This window comes from Bombus vosnesenskii, unplaced genomic scaffold (genome assembly GCF_011952255.1).
Source record: "Bombus vosnesenskii isolate JDL3184/JDL3185 unplaced genomic scaffold, Bvos_JDL3184-5_v1.1 scf7180000014364, whole genome shotgun sequence".
Taxonomy (NCBI): domain Eukaryota; kingdom Metazoa; phylum Arthropoda; class Insecta; order Hymenoptera; family Apidae; genus Bombus; species Bombus vosnesenskii.
The window spans coordinates 1-25,274 of NW_022883439.1; the positions used below are offsets into that span (position 1 = coordinate 1).

A 25,274-nucleotide genomic window follows, 5' to 3' on the forward strand; every position below is an offset into this window, starting at 1 on the left:
GAAGGGCCTGGTGTGCGTTCTGGTAGCCTTGGATGTGAAGAACACTTTCAATATCTTAAGGTGGGATAAGATGTTGGAAGAGGTGCGAAGGAGATGGCTACCGGGACGATTACAGGAGATAATAGAGGACAATTTGACGCGAGGAGTATTTTGGTGTACTGCCGGGACGGTGTCGTAAGGAGGAACGTTTATGCGGGGGTTCCACAGGGGTCGGTTTTAGGACCGCTACTGTGAAATCTCGTGTATGACGGGGTGCTTGAGACGCTGGACCGGGAGAAGGATACTGAAGCAGTAGCGTTCGCCGACGACCTGGCGGTTCTACTCAAGGTCAGAGGGTCCCAGAGTATCGAAGAGAAGATAAGGGCAGTCATAGCCTTGGCGACCATGTGGTGTCGCGAGGCTGGATTACACTTGGCCGGGGAGAAGACGGAGGTTATCCTCTTAACGAGAAAGAGGATACCGACTAGTTTTAACTTTGACGTGGGGGATGGGGGGAGGATTTCCACTAGCCGAACTGTGCAGTATCTAGGGTTAGTGTTGGACAGTGCTAGGGGATTCCCCCTCCCTCCCTTGAAGCAGTTTGTGACAAAGCGGAACGGTTCTTGGGCGCCATACGGAGCCTACTCCCTAACGTGAGCGGGTCTAACGACGTAGTAAGAAGATTATATTATGGCATTTGGGAGTCTGTGGTTCTGTATGGCGCACCGATATGGGCCTCCTCTCTGAGAAGAGACAGCAATAGCTCAGCAGAAATCCTGAGATAACGGCTAGCAGATGGCATGAAAAGATGGAAGAATTGAAGACTCAAGCGGAGGAGAAGTGAAGGCTGGAATGGACATTTCACAATCCCTACAACTGGATCAGGAGACTGATTGACGACCCGTTTTACAATAAGAGCAGAAAGATAAACTACCATACGATGCAGATCCTGACCGATCACGGTATCTTTAACTGGTATCGACATAGGATCGGTAAGGAGACACATACCAGTTGTTGGGATTGTGGTGCCGTTCTGGATGACGCCGAACATGTCCTCTTCTGGTGCCCCAAATGGGCAGTGGAGAGGGCGGATTTGGAGGCTGAACTTGGTGATGAGTTCAGTCTGGAGAACCAGGTTCTAGAGAAAATGGCCGCGGAGTATTGTTTGTGGAACAAATTTTATCAATTCTGCACAAAGGCTATACAATGCCAGCTTAGAAAAGAAAGAGAGATGGAGGTTTCGCGAAGAAGGGAAAGAAGGAGGAGAAGAAATATGTAAGGAAGAAGAGAAGATGGATAAAGATGGCACGTGTGTGCGTAGAGGCTAACCCGAAGTAATGTCGAATTGTACCGGGTTGGTACCTCGAGTACCGCAATATAGGGATTATGAGGAGCGGTTTTTAGTGGGTATGGCGATACCATCTGCCGAGTCCCACATAATCTGGTGACACGAATCACTGGGCATGCGTAATAGCATTTTCCCCTCCTCACGCAAACAAAAAGGTAAATTTGATCACATACACATACACATACACATATCGTGATGCAATATTCGCAATGCTACCGATATTGTCCAACGTGTATCGACCGGTTGTCGCGTTGGCCCGAAGCAATACCCGACATGGAAGCGTCAACCGTTGCTTCAGTTCTCCTTTCCATTGTACCATCGAAAATAACAACCGATCAAGGACGCCAATTCGAGTCACAGTTGTTTAAGGAACTATGCCGGTTCTCGGTATCAAACATTTACACACGACGGCCTATCGTCTCGCACCCAACGGGATGATAGAGCGCCTACGTCGACAGTTGAAAGCGGCAATTAACACGTTGAGCTCGGCGCCGAAATTGCTGTCTTTACCGTTCAGTCGGCAGGGAGCGAGCGCTGAAGTGATACGATGGAACATTAAAGTCTCCCGCTGCGATGCATTTGTCACCCAACGATTGGAAATACTGTTCCCATTTTTGTAATGTCATTTCGTGTCGCGGTGGTGCATTTACTGCTGATATCTGGAAGTAATTGCTGTTAGTCTGTATTGTAACGGTGGTTTCTTGAACGTGTTCCTGATTAATTTGACTATGTAAGTGGTGTTTGACATCGTTTCTTATTATCACACAGGACCTCCGCGTGCTTTTCCCGAGGGTTGCCTGGAGATGGTGCAATATAGTATTTTCATGTAGCTTTTTGGAGCGAAATATGTCTATGAAATAAGTAATATGTCAATATTATTGTTATACAGAAATGTTTTCATTTCGAGGGCCCGTTATTGTAGACCATTGGAGTTCTTAGTTGCTATTTTCGGCGTGTCCATTTCTATTTTTACTTTTTTTTTATATTTACGTGGAGGAAATCCGCACGGACGCCAGACCACTTCTGGGGAAAGCGGCGTGGTAGTGTCGGACTCCAACCGACTAAAACCTCCACGATGACCGTCCTGTCCTGGCTGCGATCGAGAGAGGCCCCGGAGCGGTGTGTGGCCATTGTCACACCGCGCCTCGTCGCTGGAGCTGCCGTGCCAGGAAGCCCGGTTCCCCTACCGGACTGCTTGGCGGCCTCGAGGCGCTGAGCCGCCAGCGCGCTTCGCCAACGCCACACGGAGTTCCCAGGCGATCACCCATCCAAGTACTATCCGTACCCGACGCTGCTTAACTTTCGTGATCTGACGGGAACGAGTGCACTCAGCGCGGTCAGGGCGTTGGCATTTCTATTTTTTACTTAACGTGTTTGTAAGTAGTTGTAGCATGACTGTAATTTGTTGTGTTCGTTGTCTGAGTACTGCATTTTGCTCACATATTTTTGTTGACATTTCAGTGTTTTTGATGGATTGCTTGAGCAGTTCCTTGATTTCTGCAGCGTCGTTATTGTTGTTTTGATTTTGGTTGTTGAAGGGTGGTGTTTAGTTAGTTACTTGTGTTAGGGAAGTGATACATTTACTCTGTACATGAGAGTGTGTGTGTAAGGGCCAGAGGGCGTCAAGGTCTTAGTGGAGACAAAAGACTGTTGCCAGATGTTAGAAGAATCTAGGATAGTCGGTTGGCGACAAGCGTGCGTGCAAGACGTTCTTCAGAGTGTAAGATAGATGAATAACTGTTCAGAGGGAAATATAGTCAATTATTTGTATTCCCAAATCCTCGGATTTCCTTAACATGGTAGCAGAGCGTGGTTACTAGTTTTGCAAGATATTTAGTGCGTGGTTACGATCTTGCGAGTGAGTTTTCAGTAAAGAAAAAAAAAACTTTCAGAGAAAAAGAAATATACTTCGAGCACGTAGGAACGCTTGAGTAAGAAAAGAAAAAAAGGAAGAATCAATTAAAATGGAGAGATCGGAAATCATGATACCTATATTCGATGGTGAGGATTATGGAATGTGGAAGCAAAGAATCACGATGTTTCTCAAATATAAGGAATGCGAGGTTGTTACAACTAGAATGAAGAACGAAAGAGACGATGAAGACTGGGACAAGAAGGACTTGAAGGCAATTAATATAATTTATAGTGCAATATCGAACAGACAATTGGAGTATGTTAGGGAAGGAAAAACGGCGTATGATATAATAAAAAGGTTCGATGAAATGTACTTGAAAGAGTCGACGGCACTGCAGATCGTATGCAGAAGGAGATTGGAAAACATAAGACTGGAGAACTACAGTGATTCAGCATCATTCTTTAACGATTTCAAAAAATTAATGAATGAATTAAAAAGTGCGGACGCAAAAGTAAGTGAGAGGGAAAAGCTGAATTACATGCTGAATACGTTACCCGAAGAATACAGCTACATAGCGGACATAATAGACGCATTGAAAGAAGAGGATCAAACGGTAGCGTATGTAAAAAATAAAATAGAGATAGCAGAGAAGAAAAATAAATCCAATCGAGGAGAAAGGCAAACCAACGCCTTTTCTGCAAAAAAGGAAGGATGCTTCAGATGTGGAAGATTAGGACACTTTGCGAGAGAGTGTCAAAATGGCGTCCAAGCGGGAAGCAGTAACGGCTATTGGCATGGGCCAACACGTGGTCGAAACAGAGGAAGAGGGAACAAAGGCAATACGAGCAGAGGACGTGGAAACTTTCATCGTCAATCAACAACCGGCACGGGCGAGCATGGAAACTCAAGAGCAGGCATATGGACAGCAACGGCGCACGCAGCAAACAGCAGTGAGACGAATGAAATAAGTAAGAACGAAATAGTGTGGCTATTAGATAGCGGTTGTACCGATCACATAATTAATAATATAAATTATTTCGATAAATCTATCGACCTAAAAGAACCGGTAAATATATATTTAGGCGATAATAGACCGATAAAAGCGACAAAAGTTGGGAATGTTATAAGTTATTTTGAAGCATTCGGAAAACAAAATGAAATAAATATGAGGAAAGTATTTTACGCGAAAGAAATGTCCGCAAATTTGATTAGTTTAGGTAAACTAACAGACAATAAGAATACGGTTATTTCCAAAGGAAATATTGCGAAAGTAATAGATGAGGATAATAAACTTACAGCTGTAGCGTTCAAAGAGAATGGGACATATAGAATAAAAAGTATATTGAAAGGGAAGAAGCACTTAGTAAACAGCGCCGAACGTAGTGGTATGAGTAAAAAGGAAAGATGGCATAGGATGCTAGGACACGTAAATTTTAAATATTTAGAGATTTTGGGTAAAGAGCAGCTAGTGACTGGCATACCGAATGAATTTGAAAAGGAACTTTTGAAATGTAGGGTGTGTATAGAAAGCAAAATGCATAACTTACCTTTCAAAAATAATCGAACTAAGGCTAGGGAAATAATGGAAATTATTCATACGGACGTATGTGGTCCCTTTAAGACTACCGGATTCAATGGAGAAAAATATTTCATTTCATTTATCGATGATTATAGTAAAATAGCTAGGATCTATTGTATAAAATCAAAAGATGAGGTCTTTGATTCTTTCGTACAGTTCGTAAATGAAGCCGAAAATTTAACGGGCAAGAGGTTAAAAATATTAAGATGCGATAATGGTAAAGAATATTTAAATAATCGAATTTATAAATTTGCTAGGGATAAAGGTATAAGAATAAATAATTGCCCAACATACGTACATGAATTAAACGGGACAGCGGAAAGGTATAATAGAACAGTGATGGACATGGCGCGTTGCCTGTTAGCGGAAGCGAAAGTACATAAAAGGTACTGGCCGTAAATAGTTTGTACAGCGGCATACTTGAAAAATCGAATATTAGCGAATACTATAGAAAGAAAGACACCTTTTGAAATATTCTTCGGGAAAAAACTAAGTGTTAAAAATCTACATCTATATGGAAGTAAAGTTTTTGTAAGAAGGCCAGAACAAAAAAGAGTTTCCAAATGGGACAAGAAGGCAGATATGGGAATTCTATTAGGATATAGTGAAGTAGGATACAGAGTCTTATTAGGTGGGAAAATAACAATAGCTAGACATGTAGAGGTCATAGAGACAGACACTAAATGTATCGGTTTTGAGGAAAATTCATCAGAGGCAGATAGAAATGATAGCGAAGATAACTATTCATTGGTCGGTATGGATAAGGAAGAGTTAGAAGGTAGGAAAGATGAAAATAATAGTAGTATTGAAAGCTCAAACACTCCTAGGAGATCTACACGTATTAAGAAAACTCCAGTAAGGTATCCAGAAAAGGAAAATATTTGCGAGATGCATGCAAATTATTGTAAAGTAGATATCCCTCGTACATTTGAGGAGGCGATTTGTTGCGAAAATAATGAAGTTTGGAAACAGGCTATGGATAAGGAAATAGAATGTCTCTATAAGAATAAAACTTGGAAATTGGTAGAAAGGGTAAAAGGCAAAGAAGTATTAGATGTAAAATGGGTTTACACGAAAAAATCAGAGGACAGGTATAAGGCTAGATTAGTGGTAAGGGGATTTCAACAAAGAAACGTAGCCGATGACATATATTCTCCAGTGGCGAGTAATCAGACCTTTAAGATATTGCTATCATATTGTTGTCAAAATGGATTAATAATTGAGCAAATGGATGTAGAAACTGCCTTTTTAAATGGTGAAGTAACCTCGGAGGTATATGTAAATCATCCAAAGGGATATGCGGACGGAACGAATAGAGTTTGTAAATTATCGAAAGCGCTTTATGGGTTAAAAGAAAGTCCGAGGGACTGGTATGAGTGTTTTGATAAGTATGTGACGAGATTAGGTTTTAAAAAGAACAATATAGAGCTGTGCCTATATACTTATGGAGAGGGAGAAAATGTTGTTTATTTGTTAATATACGTAGACGATTTGTTGATTTGTAGTAAAAACAAAGGGAAGATACAAAGTGTAAAAAAATTATTAACTGATAAATTTGAAATGAAAGATTTAGGTGAAGTAAAAGAATATCTTGGAATAAATATAGAGTATGATTATTTAAAAAATGAAATGAGATTAAGCCAAAAGAAATACATAGAATCATTAGCAAACAAATATAAATTACATAACAGCAAATTGTACTGTACACCTATGGAGACCAACTTAAAAATTGAAAAAGCTGAGATAAATAGAGAGGACATTGGATACAAGAATTTAATTGGCGCATTGCTGTATATTAGTGTAAATACCAGACCCGATATAAGTTATAGTGTGAATTATCTGAGTAGATTTCAAGATTGTTGTAACGAGACACATTTTAAATATGCCTTGCGAATATTGAAATATTTGTACCGGACTAGAGATTTAGGGCTACATTATAAAAGAAATGAAAAGTGCGAAACGATAGATTGTTATGTGGACGCTGATTGGGCAGGAGATCATATAGATAGGAAATCGACTTCTGGGTATGTAATTAGATTGTATGGAAATGTAATTGGATGGAAGTCTAAAAAACAAAGGTGTGTGACAAAAGCCTCGACGTATGCAGAGTATGTTGCTCTATCGGAAGCGGTGAGCGAAGTAATGACTATCAGAGAACTAATGAAAATCTTCGATGTAAATGTAGACGATAACCCTGTAAAAATCTATGAGGATAACTCTGGAGTAATGAGTATAGCAAAATACGGAACTTTTACAAAAAATTCTAAACACATCGAAGTTCATTACCACTACGTTCACGAGTACGTAAAGGAAAATAAGATAAACATAATAAAAGTAAGTACAGAAGAAAACACTGCGGATATTTTTACGAAGGCACTGTGTAGAGAGAAATTTGAAAGGTTTAGGTCATGGATGAATGTAAAATAAGAGAAATGTAAATAAAGCGATAAATGTTAAATATTTTGTTAATTCGACAAGTATGTAAATAAAATTAAGTGTACAGTATAAATGTAAGGAGGCGTGTTAGGGAAGTGATACATTTGCTCTGTACATGAGAGTGTGTGTGTAAGGGCCAGAGGGCGTCAAGGTCTTAGTGGAGACAAAAGACTGTTGCCAGATGTTAGAAGAATCTAGGATAGTCGGTTGGCGACAAGCGTGCGTGCAAGACGTTCTTCAGAGTGTAAGATAGATGAATAACTGTTCAGAGGGAAATATAGTCAATTATTTGTATTCCCAAATCCTCGGATTTCCTTAACAACTTGTGCATAACTTCGGCTACCAAAGGTGTTAATGGGGTAGAACTGATGCCGATGGAATTTGACGAAATCGTTATTGTGTTTAAATGTTACATTCATACATTAGTTGTCGTAGAATATCGAGACTACGTGATAAGTAACACACATTTTGAGTCGATTCGTTAATTTTCTCACGATCAATCTATCAAGTTACGAGACGAGAAATTTTTAATTTATAATAAAAATGTATGAGATTACCTTCGTTTATCTTCCGAGCGTGTACGCTTTTTCTAAGATCCGTAGCGCAAAGAACAATTCTTTCTCCAACGGTTTCTTTGGTACATATTATAGCATCGCCAGAACACTGTTTACGAAAGGCCGACGAAACACATACAGTGTTGCGATAAAGCGTAGGTGCCGACAGGCCGAAAGTGTCGGGAAACTTCAATAGGCCTAATGGCCCATCGATATTCCTTTAGTCCTTTCATCAAATAATCGGAAGAAGGCGTATATAACCAAAATAGCAGACGGTTACGAACACGTGCGTAGTGGGGATATTGAAAGATGACAAAGGGAAGAAAATTATTACTGGACGTCTAGGTTACATTATCGAGAACACAAAAGGGAGACAAATATGTCCTGACCATACAGGATCTATTGACCAAGTGCTCCCTTGAAATTCCTATTGTAGCGGTTCATGGCCATAAAGAAAGTTTCAGGGTTCAAGCGCATGTGCTGGCCTGTGAAATGCGACGTCCGAGGTCAGGATGTCATCAAAGAATAGACCCTATGACTTACAATAAAGCGTAAGTGTTTTCGATAAAGAAAACTGATCCCTACCCCAGAAGAAAACATTCTGTTTCAGGCACCTCGGCATCCTATATGAATGGAAACGAGGAAAGGCTAGAGAGACGCAGAGAGATAAACTGATCAGTGAAGTCGAGTAAACGGTGAGTATGCGAAGAAGAATACCAGTACGGCCCAGGCAACGCGTGCTGGTAAAACTGTCAGGTCTTCCTCGTACATGTCCTACCACCTCACTGATAAAATAAATCTAAAATAAAATCTGAAAATAAAATCTAAGGAATATTACAACAGACGGATCAATAAACAAAATTTCAAAATGGTAGATTTGTTACATTTAATGAAAGAACTTAGTAGAGGGAAATCTCAAACGGATATACAGAACCTCATAAAGTTCCCAATATTTTTAAGTACTATAATATTGAAATCGAAGTAAAAGGAATGCCACGATCAATACATATAAATAAATTAAAATTAACGCGCAGTCGCAATAGATAGTGACGAGACTACAAACAGGCGGACCAAACACAACAAAGAAAAGCAACACGTTAATAATGAAAACTTTTCCTATTATATACAGTATGGGCGTCGTTTTTTATGAACAAGAACAAGGAGAGGAATTCTACGGTCCTTGGAATGGAGAACTTCCAGCTTATCACCCAGAAGTGTATGGATAATTACTCACTTACTGTTACCAATTAATTAAAATATCTTCGACCTTATCATTTGTCAAAACTGTTATTACAATGTAGATAAAATGCCAAAAGCAAGAAGGAATTGTAGAGGCTATAATCCAGAATGATAGAGCTCTGTATACGACTGTTAAACCCGATATTTCGTTATCGAACTCACGATAAGAATAAATATAATGACCGAGCCCTTCTCGCTGGGCCATTCGATTGTTGCATATTCACTACCGTAATCTCCAGGTTGCAATATACATTGACAAATTTTGAACAGATGTTACGATAATAAAATGAGCCGTGACACTTTTACAATTTATGATTTTACAATCCGCGGGAAAATAACGTACTCAATATTCTGATTTGTGACTCAACAAAAATAAAGAAACAAATTTATACGTTCTCTGTATTGCATATCTCGTTGAACATATGGAAAATCGCTAGTAGCACATAGATTATGAAGATACATTTTGCTGGTTATGATATATTAATCCTAGTTTTTCAGTACTATATCATATTTGGATTTAGGCTTGAAGAACACTTCTTCTTTACTAGTGTTGCTGTTTTTAAGATCTGTTTCTCGTAGTAGGTCTATAGAATTGTATTATATATTCAACATTATTCATGAATATATTATGAAAATTATGTAAGAAAATTTAAATAAAAGGCAAATTTGAGGTAACAAACTGATAGAGCATGTTATACAAAATATGTTGTAAAACGAATAAACTCACTTCACTTTTCATTCACTTTTTATATCACTTCATGCTTTGCTTTTTTGTACAATGTTTCGACATACTCATTTTTTAATTATTTTTATGCAAAATTATGTTATTCTGCCAGAACTTAGTAATTTAATTCTCTCAAGTTAACTTACTGTTTGAAACTGACTTCCTTCTGCGAAAACATTTTTTAACTAAATTTACCCAAATATTTTTTGTATCCAATACTTAAATCCGATGAATATTCGGAGCAGTCCAAGGCTTGAATTTCGAAAGAGGTCGCGGTGCACCTCTATTAGGCGTTAAGTAGGCCAAGGTGAAGAAATTGACCTTTATATATGATAATAGAGTTTATTATGCAGATCTAACAGAGTAACGGTTTAAAGTGTTACAGAATGATTCGAAGTATTACAAGAGACTGCGTCAAAATATTTTAACAGATTGATTCGAGCGCTTATTTTGGAGGGTTTTTATACTGTGGTTTCTAAGCGGTGGTCTTTTTGAGCGTGTGACACTATCGTGGGGTTTTAGTCGGTAAGTCCGACACTACCCCGACAGTGTCCATGAGGATCTCCCCACGAAGAAAAAGTTCAAGGCTTGAATATTTTTAGAAAAATAATAATTTCACTGATCTTAGTATCAATTTTAGAGATTTCAGTAAAAATAAATATAATTTTCAGTATTACTAACAATTTGTTTTATCCTCTTCCTACCACATTGTGAAATACAAATTTTTAAACCTAAAATTCAATCTAACAATGAAGGTCATCATCGAGGTTGATACATGTTCCCGTTCCGAATATACATCAAAAGAAGTGTCTCCTTTCTTAAGTTGAGACCACAATAAGCATCTTCAATCAGCATTTTATTCTTTTGTCTTAATGGTGAAAACAAGTGATCGAAGAGATAGTACGCTTCAAAATATAATACAATATGCTCCAATATACTACACAACCTGCTACAATATACTGTAAGAGCGATGTAGGTAATTGTGACCGAACACAGAAGACCAGGAACGATAACGTCATAAGCGCTTGTTCCTTTTTGTTCTTTATTTGGAGTTTTAGCTTTCCTCCCTTACAATAATTAGCTCTTTGTGAGCTAACTGTTTCCTCTCCTTTTTCCATCTACTTAGGCACTCATTTCTTGGAATCCGCGGACACAATACGTAATTGATCTTCATCGAGCAACCTTGTCAATACGCATCGTCATTTGCCACTCGCTCATTTGAAGAGATTAGATCTCAATAGTATTCCTATTACAGCATGTATATATTTCATGATATGGAGCAATATCATATGATGGTAATAAAAACATACATCGAGTTCAGCAGACGTTCATATAGATCAAATTTTTGATATCCAAATTTACTAGTGTTGCGGTGCGACATATGATTAAGTAATTTCACAAAACTACCTGAGTTAAAATTTGGCAGGAGTCCCATTTCAGGAATAGGTTATTCAGAACAATAAACTCCATACATTTTAAGGCAGTCCATATGAGATGGTTGTCCCAATAGACTCAAATGCCAATAAGAACATCTTACAGGATTTTCAAATCCAAGTCGAAAATGCATTCATAAGCAGTTGCAATTTTCATACAGCGATGATTGATTTTAGTCTCCTGTGCAAGCACTAAATATGTTTTCACTTGATAACTTTTTGACTTCAGGTGTTTTCAGGGTTTTCTTTGCATATTATCTATAGATAGTCTTGAGTGCAGTGACGTTGGTTTGAAAATTTTGGGTGGGTTCGACACTCGTGTTTTGATGAGAAACGTAATTGTTGACAATACATCTGTTTGGTTGGAATGCATTTGCTAAGGTATAATAAATTAATTGCTTTATTTGCACACAACATCGATACATATATATTACACTCTGAAGACCTCGATAACCTTCTAACACGCACGCTTGTTGTCAAACAGACTATTCTAGATGCTTCTAACAGCTACCAACAGTCTTTTGTCCCAACTAAGACCTTTTTTTTTTTCGTGGAGGAAACCTTCATAGGCGCCCCGCGCCCTCCGGGGAGAGGGCGCTGGGTAGTGCCGGATTCGTACCGGCTAAAACCTCCACGGTGGCCTGTCCTGACGCCTGAGTCGAGATGCACCCGGGATCTCTCCCGAATTACTACCGGTTCCCCCCGGGCGTCTATCTCTCCTTTTTGTCGAAGGGAGGCGTCCTGCTCTTCTTGGACCGCTAGGGGGGACCACGCCCCCTAGCGCCTCGCTCCTGCTGCGTCATCCTGGGGACCCCGTCCCCTGACGCCACTTCCTGGTTCTTCGCGCTTCTACGGTGGCCGCGGCGGCGCCGGTGGCGGCGTCGCGCCTCTGCGGCGCGTTGTGTTCCTCGGGCGCTGCGATGTCCTGGACGGATCGCGAGCTCACTCCCGGTTTCTTTCCGCCCGCTCCTTCGCCAGCATGACCTGCTCGCAGTAGGTGCGGATGGCGGCGAACTCCTGGCGCCCTCTGAGCATGGCCGCGACGACCGCTTCGGGGGCTAAGTTCTCGCCGATTTCGAGCGTGGTTCCGCCCACGCCGGACAGAACTCCAGCGTGTGTTGCGCCGTGTCCTCCTCTTCCTCGCAGTGGTGACAGACGGACGTCGCCTCTCGCTGAATCCTTAGCAGGTACTCGCCGAACACTCCGTGGCCGGTGAGCACCTGCGTCATCCTGAAGGTCAGCGGCGCTCCGCCTCGATCCCTCCAGGCCTCCCAGTTGGGAAGCACGGCGCGAACGGCCCGGAGCGGCCGCACGGCGTCCTCCTGGATCAGCTGCGAGCGCCATCGTTCCCACGTCTCCCTCTTCGCCTCCTCCCGGATGTTCGGGGCCGGCTAGCTGGCGGTCGATGGTGTCGGGCCCCTCTGGTGTTCGTACACGCGTTCGTGCGCCAAGGCTTGCAACTCGAACGGGGGGGATGCCGCCAGCACGGTCGCCGACGCGTACGATGTCGTCCTGTAGCCTCTCGCTATGCGGATAGCGGTCGTCCTCTGCAGCCTCCGCAGCAAGATCAGGCTGCGGCGACTGGCCGTCAAGCTTCTGGCCCAGACGGGTGCCCCGTAGAGGACTCGGGACCGAACCACTCCCTCGTAGAGTCGGCGGATTCTCGATCCTGCTCCGCCGATGTTCGGTAGGAGGCCGCACAGGGCGTTGGCTGCGGCCGTCGCCTTCGGGACCAGTTGCTCGAAGTGCGGTCCGAAGGTCCATCTGCTGTCGATCGTGAGACCCAGGTACTTCATCTGGCGTTTCACCGGGACCTCTTCTCCGCCGATGTTCACCGACAGTCCGGGAGGAGGTGTTCCTCTTCGTCGCTGGTCGTAGAACCACAGTGCCTCGGATTTGGCCGGCGACACCGTCAGGCCGAGCCTTCGAATGGCGCGCACCGCGCACGCCACGGCGTCCTCCGTGCGATTCGCCGTGTCGTGCCACCACCGTCCCCCGGCCAGGACCAGGGTGTCGTCGGCGTAGCACACCATGCCTGCTCCCGGGGGCATCGGACATCGGAGGACGGAGTCGTAGGCCGTGATCCAGAGTATCGGTCCCAACACCGACCCCTGCGGAACGCCGCGCTCGATCCGTCTTCTTTCCTCCCCGTTCTTCCCGGCGTAGACGATGTATCTGTCGGTCAGGTACGCTCGGATGATCCCTACCAGGTACGCCGGGACCTCGAAGTGTCGCAGGGCTTCCACGATCCTGGGCCAGGGGATCGAGTTGAAGGCGTTGGTGACGTCGAGTGATACCGCTACTGCCACCCCTTCTCGAGAGACCTTGTCCTCGGCCATGGTCTTCACCCTCTTCACCGCGTCCACGGTCGAGCGGCCGCGGCGGAATCCGTATTGGCTGTCGTGCCATCCGGGCGCCCTCTCGGTCATGTGAGCCTCCAGCCGGGCGGCGATGATCCTTTCGAGCATTTTGCCCACCTCGTCCAGCAGGCATATCGGCCTGTACGCGGACGGCGAGTCCGGCGGGCGGCCCTCTTTCCGCAGCAGAACCAGTTTAGCCGTCCGCCATGACCGGGGGTAGACGCCCTCCTCTAGGCATCTGGTGAACAGGTGTCGCAGGCGGGGAGCCATGGTGACGATCGTCTCCACCCACGCTCGGCCCGGTATTCCGTCCGGACCGGGTGCCACGTCGCGGGATGCCATCCTCCTGGCTGCTTCGAAGAGTTCTTCTTCGGTCACTCGCAGTTCTTCGCTCCATCCTGTTGCGGTCGTCGTCGCTGCCTCCTCGTCGTCGCTGCTTCCTCGTCGTCGTCGTCGTCGTCGTCGACAGAGGGGGAGGATGGCGCTGGTTGGCTCGTGTCCGTGTCCTCCAGCGGGAACAACGTCCCGATGACGTTGTCCAGCAACGCCGGATCCATGTTCGAGGTCAGTGGGGGCGCCGAGGGTCGTAGCTTCTTCGTAACTACTTTGTAGGGCCGTCCCCACGGGTCGGATTCGACCTCCTCGATCAGTTCCGTCCAACACCGAGCTTTCGCGGTTTTGATCTCCCGCTGAAGAGTGCGTCTCGCCTCTCTGTACTCCTCGTAGCAGCTGGAGATCTGTTTCTCATCGCGCGTCAGCCTGCGACGGCGGGCCCTTAGGAATCTTCTGCGGGCCCGAACGCAGTTCTCTCGCATCTCCGCGATCTCCGGAGTCCACCAGTACGTTCTTTGGTCGCGTCTCCCCCCTGGAACGGAGCGCGGCATCGAGGCGTCGCACGCCGCGCACATGTATCTTCGGAGCTTCTCCGCCTCCTCGTCGATGCTTTCCTGCCCGGTTGTCCGTCGGGCGTCCCAGCTCCAGGCGGATACGATCGTGGCCGCCCGTAGCATCTCCTTGTCCCTTTCCTTGAAACGCCATCGCGATGGCGGGCGGCGGCGGTTTTCTCCCGGTCGTCGTCGTCTTCCGGCGTCGTCTTCGCCCCCCAGGGCCACCTCCATCAGTATGTAGAGGTGATCGGATAGCGTTTCCACCCCCTCGGCCACCCTCCAATCGTGGATTCGCCTGAGTAGCTCCGGGGTGGCCCACGTGATGTCCACTACCGAGGATCCTCTCCACGCCGCGCAGGTGCTCGCCGAGTCCCTGTTTGCCAGCAGGAGCCCCAGACCCGCTGCCCAATCGGTGAGCATCCTTCCTCGAGAGTTGGTCCTGGGATTTCCCCATTGCGTCGAGTGGGCGTTGAAGTCCCCGAGGACGAGTACTTGGCGGGGGAGGCATCTTCCGATGCACTCGCCGACTCGATCCAGGAAGTCCCCGTACGCGGCCAGGTCGATGTTTGGAGAGACGTATACCGCCACCACCGCTGCTCCCTGCCACTCGACCGCGACGAAGCCGCTGCCACGGTCCGGCAGGACGCCCGGGGCTGCTGTCCACGTTATCCCTGCGGATCCGTTCAGGTCCCCGACCCAGTTGGGCGAGTCGGGAATGCGATGCGGTTCGGCCACCGCCGCCAGGGCGACCTCGTTCTCCCGGATGGTCTGAAGGAGCAGATCTTGCGCCCTCCTCGACCTACCGAGGTTGCATTGCAGGAGGTGCTTGAATTATGTGGTCACCTCCATGGCCTCCTCCCGGCCGTCCGCCGCTGTTGGTTCGGCGGCGCTTCCTGGTGCCCCTTCCGCGCCTGCTGCTGCTGGTTGGCGGATCGGTCGCTTTCTCTTGACTTTCGGTGGGGTGCATGCCTCTCCGTCCATCCTGTGGTTCGCGGGCGCCCCGAGCGACTCGCACAGGGGGCACTTGCGAGTGGAGGCGGGACAGTCTCTGGTGTCCCAACTAAGACCTGGACGTCCTCTGACGCTTAAACACACATTCCCATGTACAGTGTAAATGTATCATCTACCTAACAGTACTACCGCACTGACACATTGTATTAATTGTATTGTCACTTATACCGTGACTATAGCCAGTTTTCAATGGTACGAGAAGTATTGTAACTCGTATATGGATGACTGCAACGACATAAAAGAGGAAATGACGGAGTACGTTGTCCGCAGTCAAAGCAGTGAAACGTTGTGGTCCTGTTTAGCAACTGGAGGTCAAGTTACGCGAATTGCATTTTTCTGTACAAGAAAATGCAAATACGTCTGTAGTAAATGCCGCATATTTATCGAAAAGTGGGTTGTTTATGAGATTTTCAAGTTTCAAATATATTTGAGGTGTTCATTAGTTCTCTTCAAGAAGTTTTTGCATCTTACAACTTTTTCCATCGATTGCAACCTCACTGCGTATAGTTTTGTTTGCATTACATAAGCAAATGTTTCATTTGTTCATTTATTCAAATTGAAACTTAATATTATGTTATATTATTGTTGCTATATTACATTGCACAATTCTTGTATTAAGAGAAACAAGTTAAAATTCTGGATATAGTTTCCTTACAGATAAAGCATGATTCTACATTCGAAGTATACAAATGTATTCGTTTGTGAAATAAGGAGGATCTCGTCTTCGTGTTTAGAAAATTGATGTCCTGCATCGCGTATCTGACAAAAATAATTGGGTCCATTTCCTTGAGTAAAGTTGTTACAAAACTGTGTGCTATTCACGCGATTATGTGATTTGAGTGTATAAACGAAAGATTGGAATCGTTATAGTTTCCTTCTTTTTATATATGTATCTGTATATAATTCTGCGCGTTTTAAGCGAATCACGTTGTTCATCTTTTTCCCTTTACTGTGTCAAACTTCAAACCGCAAATTTTTTATTTTTTTTTACTAATAATTATTTACGAGTCTGCCAAATTATTCAAATTCCCCGTCACATAAATATATATCACAAGTTCAAAACGTTGCTGTGTCATTGTCCAATCTGCATAGAGCTTTCGACGATATGATGACCAATATCTATATCTTTAGATTTGTTATAGATATCTCCAACATATGTCGATATACGATAAATTACAATATAGTAGATAATATATTGTTGGTTAGGAACTTCCTGAATATTCTACAATTCCGTTCAACTAGACGGATTGCATTTCTTTAATGTTTTCTACATTATATACTGTATAAGTATCTTTATGAGCTCTATACGTTTTTCTTTACGTTGAGATGTGAATATCTAAGGTCGTAGCGCTGCATGTTGCAAATGCTTATATCGCTGCAAAATACGTTGTACGGTTTATCGCAAGACCTACTATTTTAGCGAATCCTTTTTTGCCAATGAGACTGCTCTCTGCTCTTTCTTGTTTTACATTTTCTAGCACTTCTAAGCAATTACGTTGCTATCTTTCCATTTCTACTAACAAATTTTGTAACTTCTATGACGGTGTAGTTGTTTACTGTAATAGTAGTAAATTCGCTTTCGTTATTTCGCTCAATCAAATAAAGACTAATTCTCCAGATTGGTGACTCCGACGTGATCTTGAGATAGCGAAATTAATATTGTGTATTAATATTAATATTGATTTCAAGTGGATGGACGTAAAAACGCCCATCATCGGCGTCCATTTCCTGAGCCATTACGGGTTACTCGTCGACCCGCGAAACAAACGGCTACTGGACAAGACCACGCAGCTGTTCACTAGGGGATTCGCCGGCGCAGCCGACGTAAGATCCATCAAAACCATCGACGAGGAATCACCGTACCGCAGATTATTATCGGAATTCCCTGCTCTAACGCGACCGCCCGTCTTCCGGCGGAATTCTGTAAGGCATGGTGTGCAACAACATATCTGCACGGCACCCGGAACGCCCGCCTACGCCAAACCACGCTGCCTGGAACACCTGTCCACACCACATCACGCCGCCTCGCCCCCGTTCGACTCAAGCTGGCGAAGGCGGAATTTGAAGTCATGATCAAGAAAGGCGTGATGCAGCCATCGCGAAGCCCGTGGGCATCATCCTTACACATCGTACACTAAAAGGACGGAGGGATTCGACCGTGTGACGACTATCGGGCATTGAACGCCCGTACCATTCCGAATAGGTACCCACCGGCGCACATTGAGGATTTAGCGCAGAATCTGTATGGCAAGCGCATCTTTTCCAAAATTGACCTCGTTCGTACTTACCATCAAATTCCGATCGCGCCGGAGGACGTACCAAAATCGCGATTACTACACCTTTCGGTGTGTTTAAAGTGACTAGCATGATGTTTGGGCTTCGAGACGCCGCCCAAACGTGTCAAAGATTCGTGGACGAAATCACGAGAGGCCTCGATTTCGTCTACGCTTATATTGATGATTTTCTAATCGCGCCCGATACCGAAGAACGACACCGCGAACACTTGCGGATTTCGTTCAAACGCCTCGACGAGTACGGGGTCGTAATAAATCTCGCAAAATGTGAATTCGGCGTGCGCAAAATCCAATTTCTCGGCTACACCGTCACCGCCGAGGGGATAAAACCATTGTCTAAACGCGTTGACGCTATAGTTAAAGTACCGTTACCCGCGACTGTTAAAAAACTTCGGAGGTACCTTGGTATCATCAACTTCTATCGACATTCCATACTGGGGGCAGCGCAAATTCTTCAACCACTCAACGACTTACCACCTATACATATTTCACACTTTTAAAACGAGGACCGTAAGTGATCGAACTAAATTCTTTAAATATGTGACGAAGGGTCTTGCACCCGACATATTTTTAACTAAATTTGACGAGATCGCTAACGTAGAGAATTTTAATGCGACGGACGACGCGGACAAGGCGGAGATGTTACGGAAATGTATGGTGGAGCATGTGACAAGATGCTGAAGAAGGTGAGCTGTATGACAAACAAGAAGTACAGCAACCATTGGTGGAATGAGACGATCGCAGAATTGAGAACTCAGGCTCACAAAGTATTAATGAAAATAACTAGAGCAAGGAGGAAGGAGGATAGTGGGATCGAAGCCCTTATTAGTAGCTATAAGGGGCTAAGAAGACAGCTGAAAAGAGAGATAGCTGAAAGTAAAAAGAGAGCCTGGGCCGAATTCTATGAGGTACTAGAAAGGGACCCGCGGGGAAAGCCATATCGCACGATTATGAACAGATGTAACAAAAAAGGGCTTCCAAATGACATGCCTGTTAACAAGGTGAAGGAAATTTTAAATGGTTTATTCATCATTGGACGCAGACAGGAGCTAAGCGAGGTCGAAGAACATCACCTATAACATGAAGCTCGATGAGGAAGATGTTAAGGATATCATCGGAAGAATCAACGGAAAGAAGGCGGTGGGAATAGATGGGGTCCCAGGTGATATTGTTAAGCTGTTAATAAACAACCGAACAGGGTTAAGGTGATTAACATTATCACGGACTCTTTTAGAATCCCGGAATGCTGGAAAACAGTAAACGTAATATTGCTCAGCAAACCGGGTAGGGACCCTAAGTTCCCTAATGCATACCGACCAATAAGTGTACTCCCTGCCTTGAGCAAAGTGTGGCAAAAGTGTCTGAAGCTGATTATCGAAAGATGTATGGGAGCGGAGACACCCCTTTTCATAGGAGACAATATGGGTTCAGTAGAAGAAGGAGTACGGTGGACGCGATTACACAGATGATTAAATTCGCGGACACCTGCAAGAAGAAAATGATGATGATATGCTTGATGATTGTAGTGGACATCAAGGATGCATTCAACACCTTTAGTTGGGAAAAATTATCTGACGGACAGGAGGATAATCGTTAGCAATCAGTTTGGTACGGTGGAGTATCTGGTTGCGGCTGGGGTACCACAAGGATCTGTGCTGGGGCCTTTCCTATGGAACATAGTCTACGACCGTTTATTAGAAAGGCTGGACAACAAGATAATGATCGCGTTTGCACATGACCTGGCAATCACATGTGCCCCGAAGAAGAATGAAGGCGTGAGTGGAAAAGTAGGTGAGGTCATGAGAACTGTGTGCGACTGGTGTGCGAATGTGGGTTTGACGCTGGTTAAGGACAAGACGGAAATAATCCTCATTACTGGTATGAGGGTGTTCAAAGTTATCGGCCTAAATGTGGACGGCGTGGCTATTAACACGATGGAGGTCACAAAACATCTAGGTGTCATGATTGACACGAATAGAAAATTTGACAAGCACATTGCCTCGGTGTGCGATAAAGCGGATATCAAGATAGGAGCATTACGAGGAATTCTACCGAATATTAATGGCCCGCCTGATTTGGCACGCAGGCTTTATTATAGCGTGTGGGAATCCATAATAACATATGTGTGCCTGTGTGGGCTGATGCGATGAAATACGAGAAAAATAAGGTCATAAAAAGGGCTCAACGTACTGCCCTGTGCATCACATCCACGGCCTACCGCACTGTATCTCACGCGGCGCTTTGTTTATTGACCGGAAACTTACCGATCTACATTAAAGTCCGAATGTTGAAGGAGGTACATGAGAGGAAGAGGATCTATAAGACCTTAGCTGTTGGAGATGAGGTGATCGAGAGATATACGGAAATGAAAGAAGACTTGGAAGAACTAAAGAGGAAGGTCATAACGGAGTGGCAGGCGGAATGGAGCAATTATAAAAAGGATAATTTCATCAAGAAATTGATAAGTAATGCGTCCATATTCGCCAGGAATAGAAGAGACATCGATCACTTTACGATGCAAATGCTAACGGGACATGGTATCTTCAACAGATACCGTAAGAGGATCGGTAAGAGGTCGACACTAAGTGCTGGGACTGTGGAGACCCGAATGACGACGCTGAGCATGTCTTATTTGTGTGCCCTAAGTGGATCGACAGTGGATCGAGTTGGAGAACTTCCTGGGTGTCAGGATAAGCGTGGACAACTTGGTGGACACCGTAGTTACCAAGGATGAATACTGGAGGAAGTTCAGAGAGTTCTGTAAAGGTATAATGAACTACAGAAGAGAGATGGAAAAGGCGACGCCGTCAGCGAATAGGAGGAGCGGCATCAGTACGCGACGATAATATGCGGCGACACGGTTAAGGACAACCCTGATGAATGCTAATCGGCTCTGCTAGGGTTGTCCGTCTCTAACAAATCAGAGGAAAGAGGAGGGAGTTTTAGTGGATATGGCGATGTCACCTGCCGAGTCCTACATAATCCGGAGACGCGGGTCTCTGGGTATGCGTAATAGCATTTTCCCCTTCTCACGCAAAAAAAAGAGGGTGGTGGAGAAAAACATCAGCGCTAAATCCGTGAGATCGGCTATGGCCAGTGAAGCCGAAGATGGCGCGAGAGACGATACGCAGACGAGTGACGTCGACGATGAGGACGTCATGATTTCCAGGGCTGAGCTGAAAGGGTTCACGCAAACCCTGGCAGGAGCGGTCCAAATTATTAATGTGGTTGTTAAAAAATTAAAGTTGGACAAAGACAAGGATGAGGGGATTAGAGAGATAGGCAATTTGATAAAAGGTATCCTGTCTTCCTTGAAACAATGTGGAGGGCATAAGGATAGAAGGAGAAGGAGAAGGAGAGTGCCTGTCGATATAGGAAGAAATGCAGACAGGACAGAAACGAAGAAGGAAGCGACGATGGCTAAAGACGGATATCCAAAGAGGAAAGTGGTATCGCTGGCTGAAATAACGAGAGTGGAGGAGCTTAAGAGGCCCCGAAGAGGAGAGGTCACATACGCCGAGGCGTGTGGGGGGAGACCAGAACGACAAGGGGTGAACAGGACTTCAGCGAGGATTCCGAAGGATGGATGAGGGTAGAAAGAAGGAAGAGGGAGAGGAGAGCTCCCTTAGAGCAAGCTACCCCGATGGTGCGTCTGGGAAACAACCGGCAGGTTGGTACCGAAGAGAGAGGCGTACCAAGAAATAGGAGGAGGAAGGAAGCCATTTTAGTCAAAGTGGAAGAAGGATGCGAATGGCTTTAAGTATATAAGAAGATAATGGCGGCGAGGAGCATATTGGAGGGAGCCACGGGGGTCCGTAGGACGAGAGCGGGCCATATCCTGATCGAATTTGACAGGATGGTGGTGGTTAGCGAGGCGGCGGCCAAGTTGAGGGCCGCTTTGAGGGATACTACGGAGGAGGCTGCTCTGGTGAACAGGACGACCCTGCAGATAAAAAATATCGATCCCCTTACTAGCAAGGAAGAGCTGGTGGGCGATATTAGGGCGCAATGAGGGATCGAGGACAATATCGATATTGCAGTGAAATCTATGAAGATGACACCATGGGGCACGCAGGTGGCGGTCGTGGTACTCCCTGCGATCGGAGTTCCCAGTGAAGAGAGAGACAGGAGGCTGAAAACTGTATTGACTGTAGCCTCGGTGAGACAATTGACAAATGTGCAGTGCTGCTTTAGGTGCCATATGTTGGGGCACGCGGTGGCGAAGTGCATGGTAACATGTTCTGGCAGGGAACTGTGTAGATGTGGAAGTGCGGAACATGTTATGAGTGAGTGTAACAAAGAACCTAAATGTGTCATGTGTACGAGGTATGGGAGTGTGATCGTAAAGCATATAACTCATTCGTTGGCGTGTCCGATGGTGCGCCTAGGTGTTAGAAACATTAGAGGGGGACCCAATTAGGGTCATTCAGATTAATCTAAATAGATGCAGACTTGCGCAAGACCTGATGATGCAGTACGTTTGTGAAAACAGGGTGGACATAGTAGCCATCTCCGAGCCCTATAGGCAGTTGCCTTACTGGTTTAATGACGAGGGTCGGGATGCATCCATTTGGGCCACCCTGTTTAACGGTAGACATGCGAGACATGACACCCTGATTCATAAAAAAGGGATCGTCGGAGTTAGGGTAGATGAGGTATATTGCGTCAGTGGGTACTGTTCCCCTAATATGAGTAGGCGTGATTTTGATGCCTATGTAAGGGGGGGGGGACAAGACGGAGCCGAGGGGAGCATGCCTACTAGACGTGATTACTAAAAATGAGTTATTGCCGATAAAGACGATGGGAAACTATAGGTTCTTGAGAAATGGAAGGACTAGTTTCCCCGATATACTGAGTGTTAATCGACGAATGAGTCTGAGTTGGAGGAGGAGTACGGTTTCGACTGATACTCAGCATCTGATCATTTTTATTTATTGCATACGTTTACGTACAATGTTAAGCGGGCGGTAGGATGTGGTTTTAAGTATTTGACGAAAGGCTTGGATGTAGAAAAATTTTTAATCGAGATGGATAATAATTTTAACGAAATTGGGTTAAAATCTGACGGAACGGTATGCGGCGATCGACTGCAAAAGAGCTTGGAGCGTACGTGTGTCGTGGAACTTAAGAAGAGGTACCTTTCGCGAGGAAGAAGGAGCACTAATTATTGGTGGAACAGCGAGCTTGTGAGTTTAAGGAGCGCTACTTTAAAGAGTAGGAGATGAGCGCAAAGAGTGGTGGCGGCCCGAAGAGAAGACGCCGAAGATCTGGTAGCTGCTTTTAAGGAGGCGAGAAGGCGGGTAAAGAGGGCGATCGAACGCAGTAAGGATTGGTGTTGGAAGGGGTTTTGTGCTACCCTGGACCAGGATCCGTGGGGCAGGCCGTATCGAGTGGTAAGAGCAAAAATGACGCGGTCGACACCAGCTGAGCCCGTCGGAAGAGATAGGGTGGCGGGCATTCTGGAAGACCTCTTCGTCACCAGGCAGCAACCGTGACCGAGGATGCAGGAAGAACTACGGATCCCATGTGGGGCACCCGACGGAGAAGAAAGATTGGAGATTTCGGAAGAGGATCTAAAGATAGCCGTCGGGAAGTGTGACCCAAGGAAAGCGGTTGGTGTGGAGGGGATTCTTGGTGATATCGTTAGTATAGTGGCGGAGCGAAGAACGAGGGTGCTCCTGGACGTGCTCAACGGTATTAATAATAGAGAAAGAATACCGGCGGTATGGAAAGTGGCTAGGGTAGTCCTCATACTCGAGCTAAATAGAGATCCGACAACGTCATCGGCGTACAGGCCGATCAGCATACTGTCGGCGTTGAGTAAAGTGTGGGAGCAGACGCTCAAGTTGTTCATCGAGAGGAGCATTGGGGAAGACCCCTTTCATAGGGATCAGTATGGCTTCAGGAGAAGGAGAGGGACTCTTGAAGCCCTGGATAGGACGGTTGCGGTGGCTGAAGAATGTAGAAGGAAGGACTTGGTGTGCGTTCTGGTCGTCCTCGACGTGAAGAATGCTTTTAATACATTGAGATGGAGGAAGATCATGGATGGAGTGAGAAGAAGGCAGCTACCAGGAAGGCTGCAGTATCTGATTCGGGACTACTTGGCTGAGAGGAAAATACTAGTACACTGCCGGGATGGCGTTGTAAGGAGGAACGTGTACGCCGTGGTTCCGTAGGGGTCGGTCTTAGGACCGCTGCTGTGGAACTTCGTGTACGACGGGGTGCTGCAGATACTGGACCGGATCAAGGACGACGATCTGGCGGTTTTACTTAAGGTTGGAGAGTCCCAGGACATCGAAGAGAGGATCCGGGCGGTCATAGGTATGGCCACCAGATGCGGGTAGTGATGCGGGGCTCCACTTAGCTCGGGAGAAGACGCAGGTACTACTGCTGACGAGGAAGTGGATTCCAATCAGTTTTACTTTTGACGCGGGGCATGGGGGGGGGGAGATCTCCACTAGTTGTGCGATGAAATACCTAGGCGTGCTGTTGGACAATGCTAGGGGGTTCTCCCCCCACCTTGAAACGGTATGTAACAAAGCGGAACGGTTCCTGGGCGCCATACGGAGTCTACTGTCCAATGTAAATGGGCCAACGGATGTTGTCAGAAGATTATACTACGGCATCTGGGAGTCTGTGGTTCTGTATGGCGCACCGATATGGGCCTCTTCCCTAGGAAGAGACAAGAACAAGAAGATTGTAAAAGGGGCACAAAGGGCTGCGTTGATCCGCACGTCTACTGCCTACCACACGGTGTCGCACGGGGCTTTGTGTATGGTGATAGGTTGGAGACCGTTTAAAGTCATAAAAGGAGGCGAAAAAATTACACCGCCGAAATTAATAATCGCAACGTAACGGTTTCCATAGATCGTTTAAAGTCGGCGTTTGTAGTTCCGAACAACATAGAAGGAAACACCGCCGTATCTCGTAACATACTAATTCCGGTTGATCAGGCGAACGCGCACGACAAAAACAGCGAAAGCAGCGATCAAACCGCGGAAGAGAACACCAGGAATAAGTATGCTGCGCGGTCCGGACGTAGAGTCCGCTTTACCGATTGGTTCCAGGCAGGTTTCGGTTAGACGTCGTAAATTGTCGGATCGACTGTATCGATAATTTAGAAAAAAAATAACGACGACAGAAGGGAGCTCTATAAATATTTCAAAAGGTTAACTTAATAAAAACGTTATCACTGGTAGGGGATGATGCAGCGGCTCATGAGTCAGAACACAATTCAAATCATGTTGTTTTGCCTCGGAGTATCAAGACCGTTAGGTTCTAAGTAATGTAAGAACAAATAAACTCCGGGCTAAACAATGTTGCCGCTTCGTGCAACCGTCAAACGTAGAAGAATTCCAATTTTCCGGTTCTCCCTCGACCAGTATAAATAAACGGACGCGATCACGAGCGAGGGAGTACATCGAACAGTATCGAAGAGCATCAACATGTAAACAAGTATCGAAGTGATCTATAGAGTTTCTCCGAGTATTTATCGGGTATTTATTCCGCAATTTGTACCAACGATTCACAATTCGTCTGTGATTTATTTATTTATTTATTTATCGAAAAATATAT

General features: G+C 45.3%; 1 protein-coding gene, 1 long non-coding RNA gene and 1 other non-coding gene across 3 annotated transcripts; 2 read left to right on the plus strand and 1 right to left on the minus strand.

Annotated features, from left to right (window-relative positions):
• Window positions 1-2,558: 2,558 nt before the first annotated feature.
• LOC117239843 lies at window positions 2,559-2,677 on the minus strand. The gene has a single exon (XR_004494546.1). It is a non-coding gene; the product is annotated as a 5S ribosomal RNA (ribosomal RNA).
• On the plus strand, window positions 2,660-8,994 carry LOC117239842. The gene is made up of 3 exons (XR_004494545.1): window positions 2,660-2,703; window positions 8,362-8,446; window positions 8,881-8,994. It is a non-coding gene; the product is annotated as an uncharacterized LOC117239842 (long non-coding RNA).
• A 15,173-nt stretch (window positions 8,995-24,167) lies between these two features.
• LOC117239841 lies at window positions 24,168-24,554 on the plus strand. Its single transcript, XM_033505672.1, has one exon. The coding sequence runs from the start codon at window positions 24,168-24,170 to the stop codon at window positions 24,552-24,554; it is 387 nt and encodes a 128-aa protein (XP_033361563.1).
• The last annotated feature ends 720 nt before the right edge of the window (window positions 24,555-25,274 follow it).

What these genes read in the sequence shown, in the direction of transcription:
- LOC117239841 (XM_033505672.1), top strand. Translation starts at nt 24,168, where the DNA reads ATGAAATACCTAGGCGTGCTGTTGGACAATGCTAGGGGGTTCTCCCCC.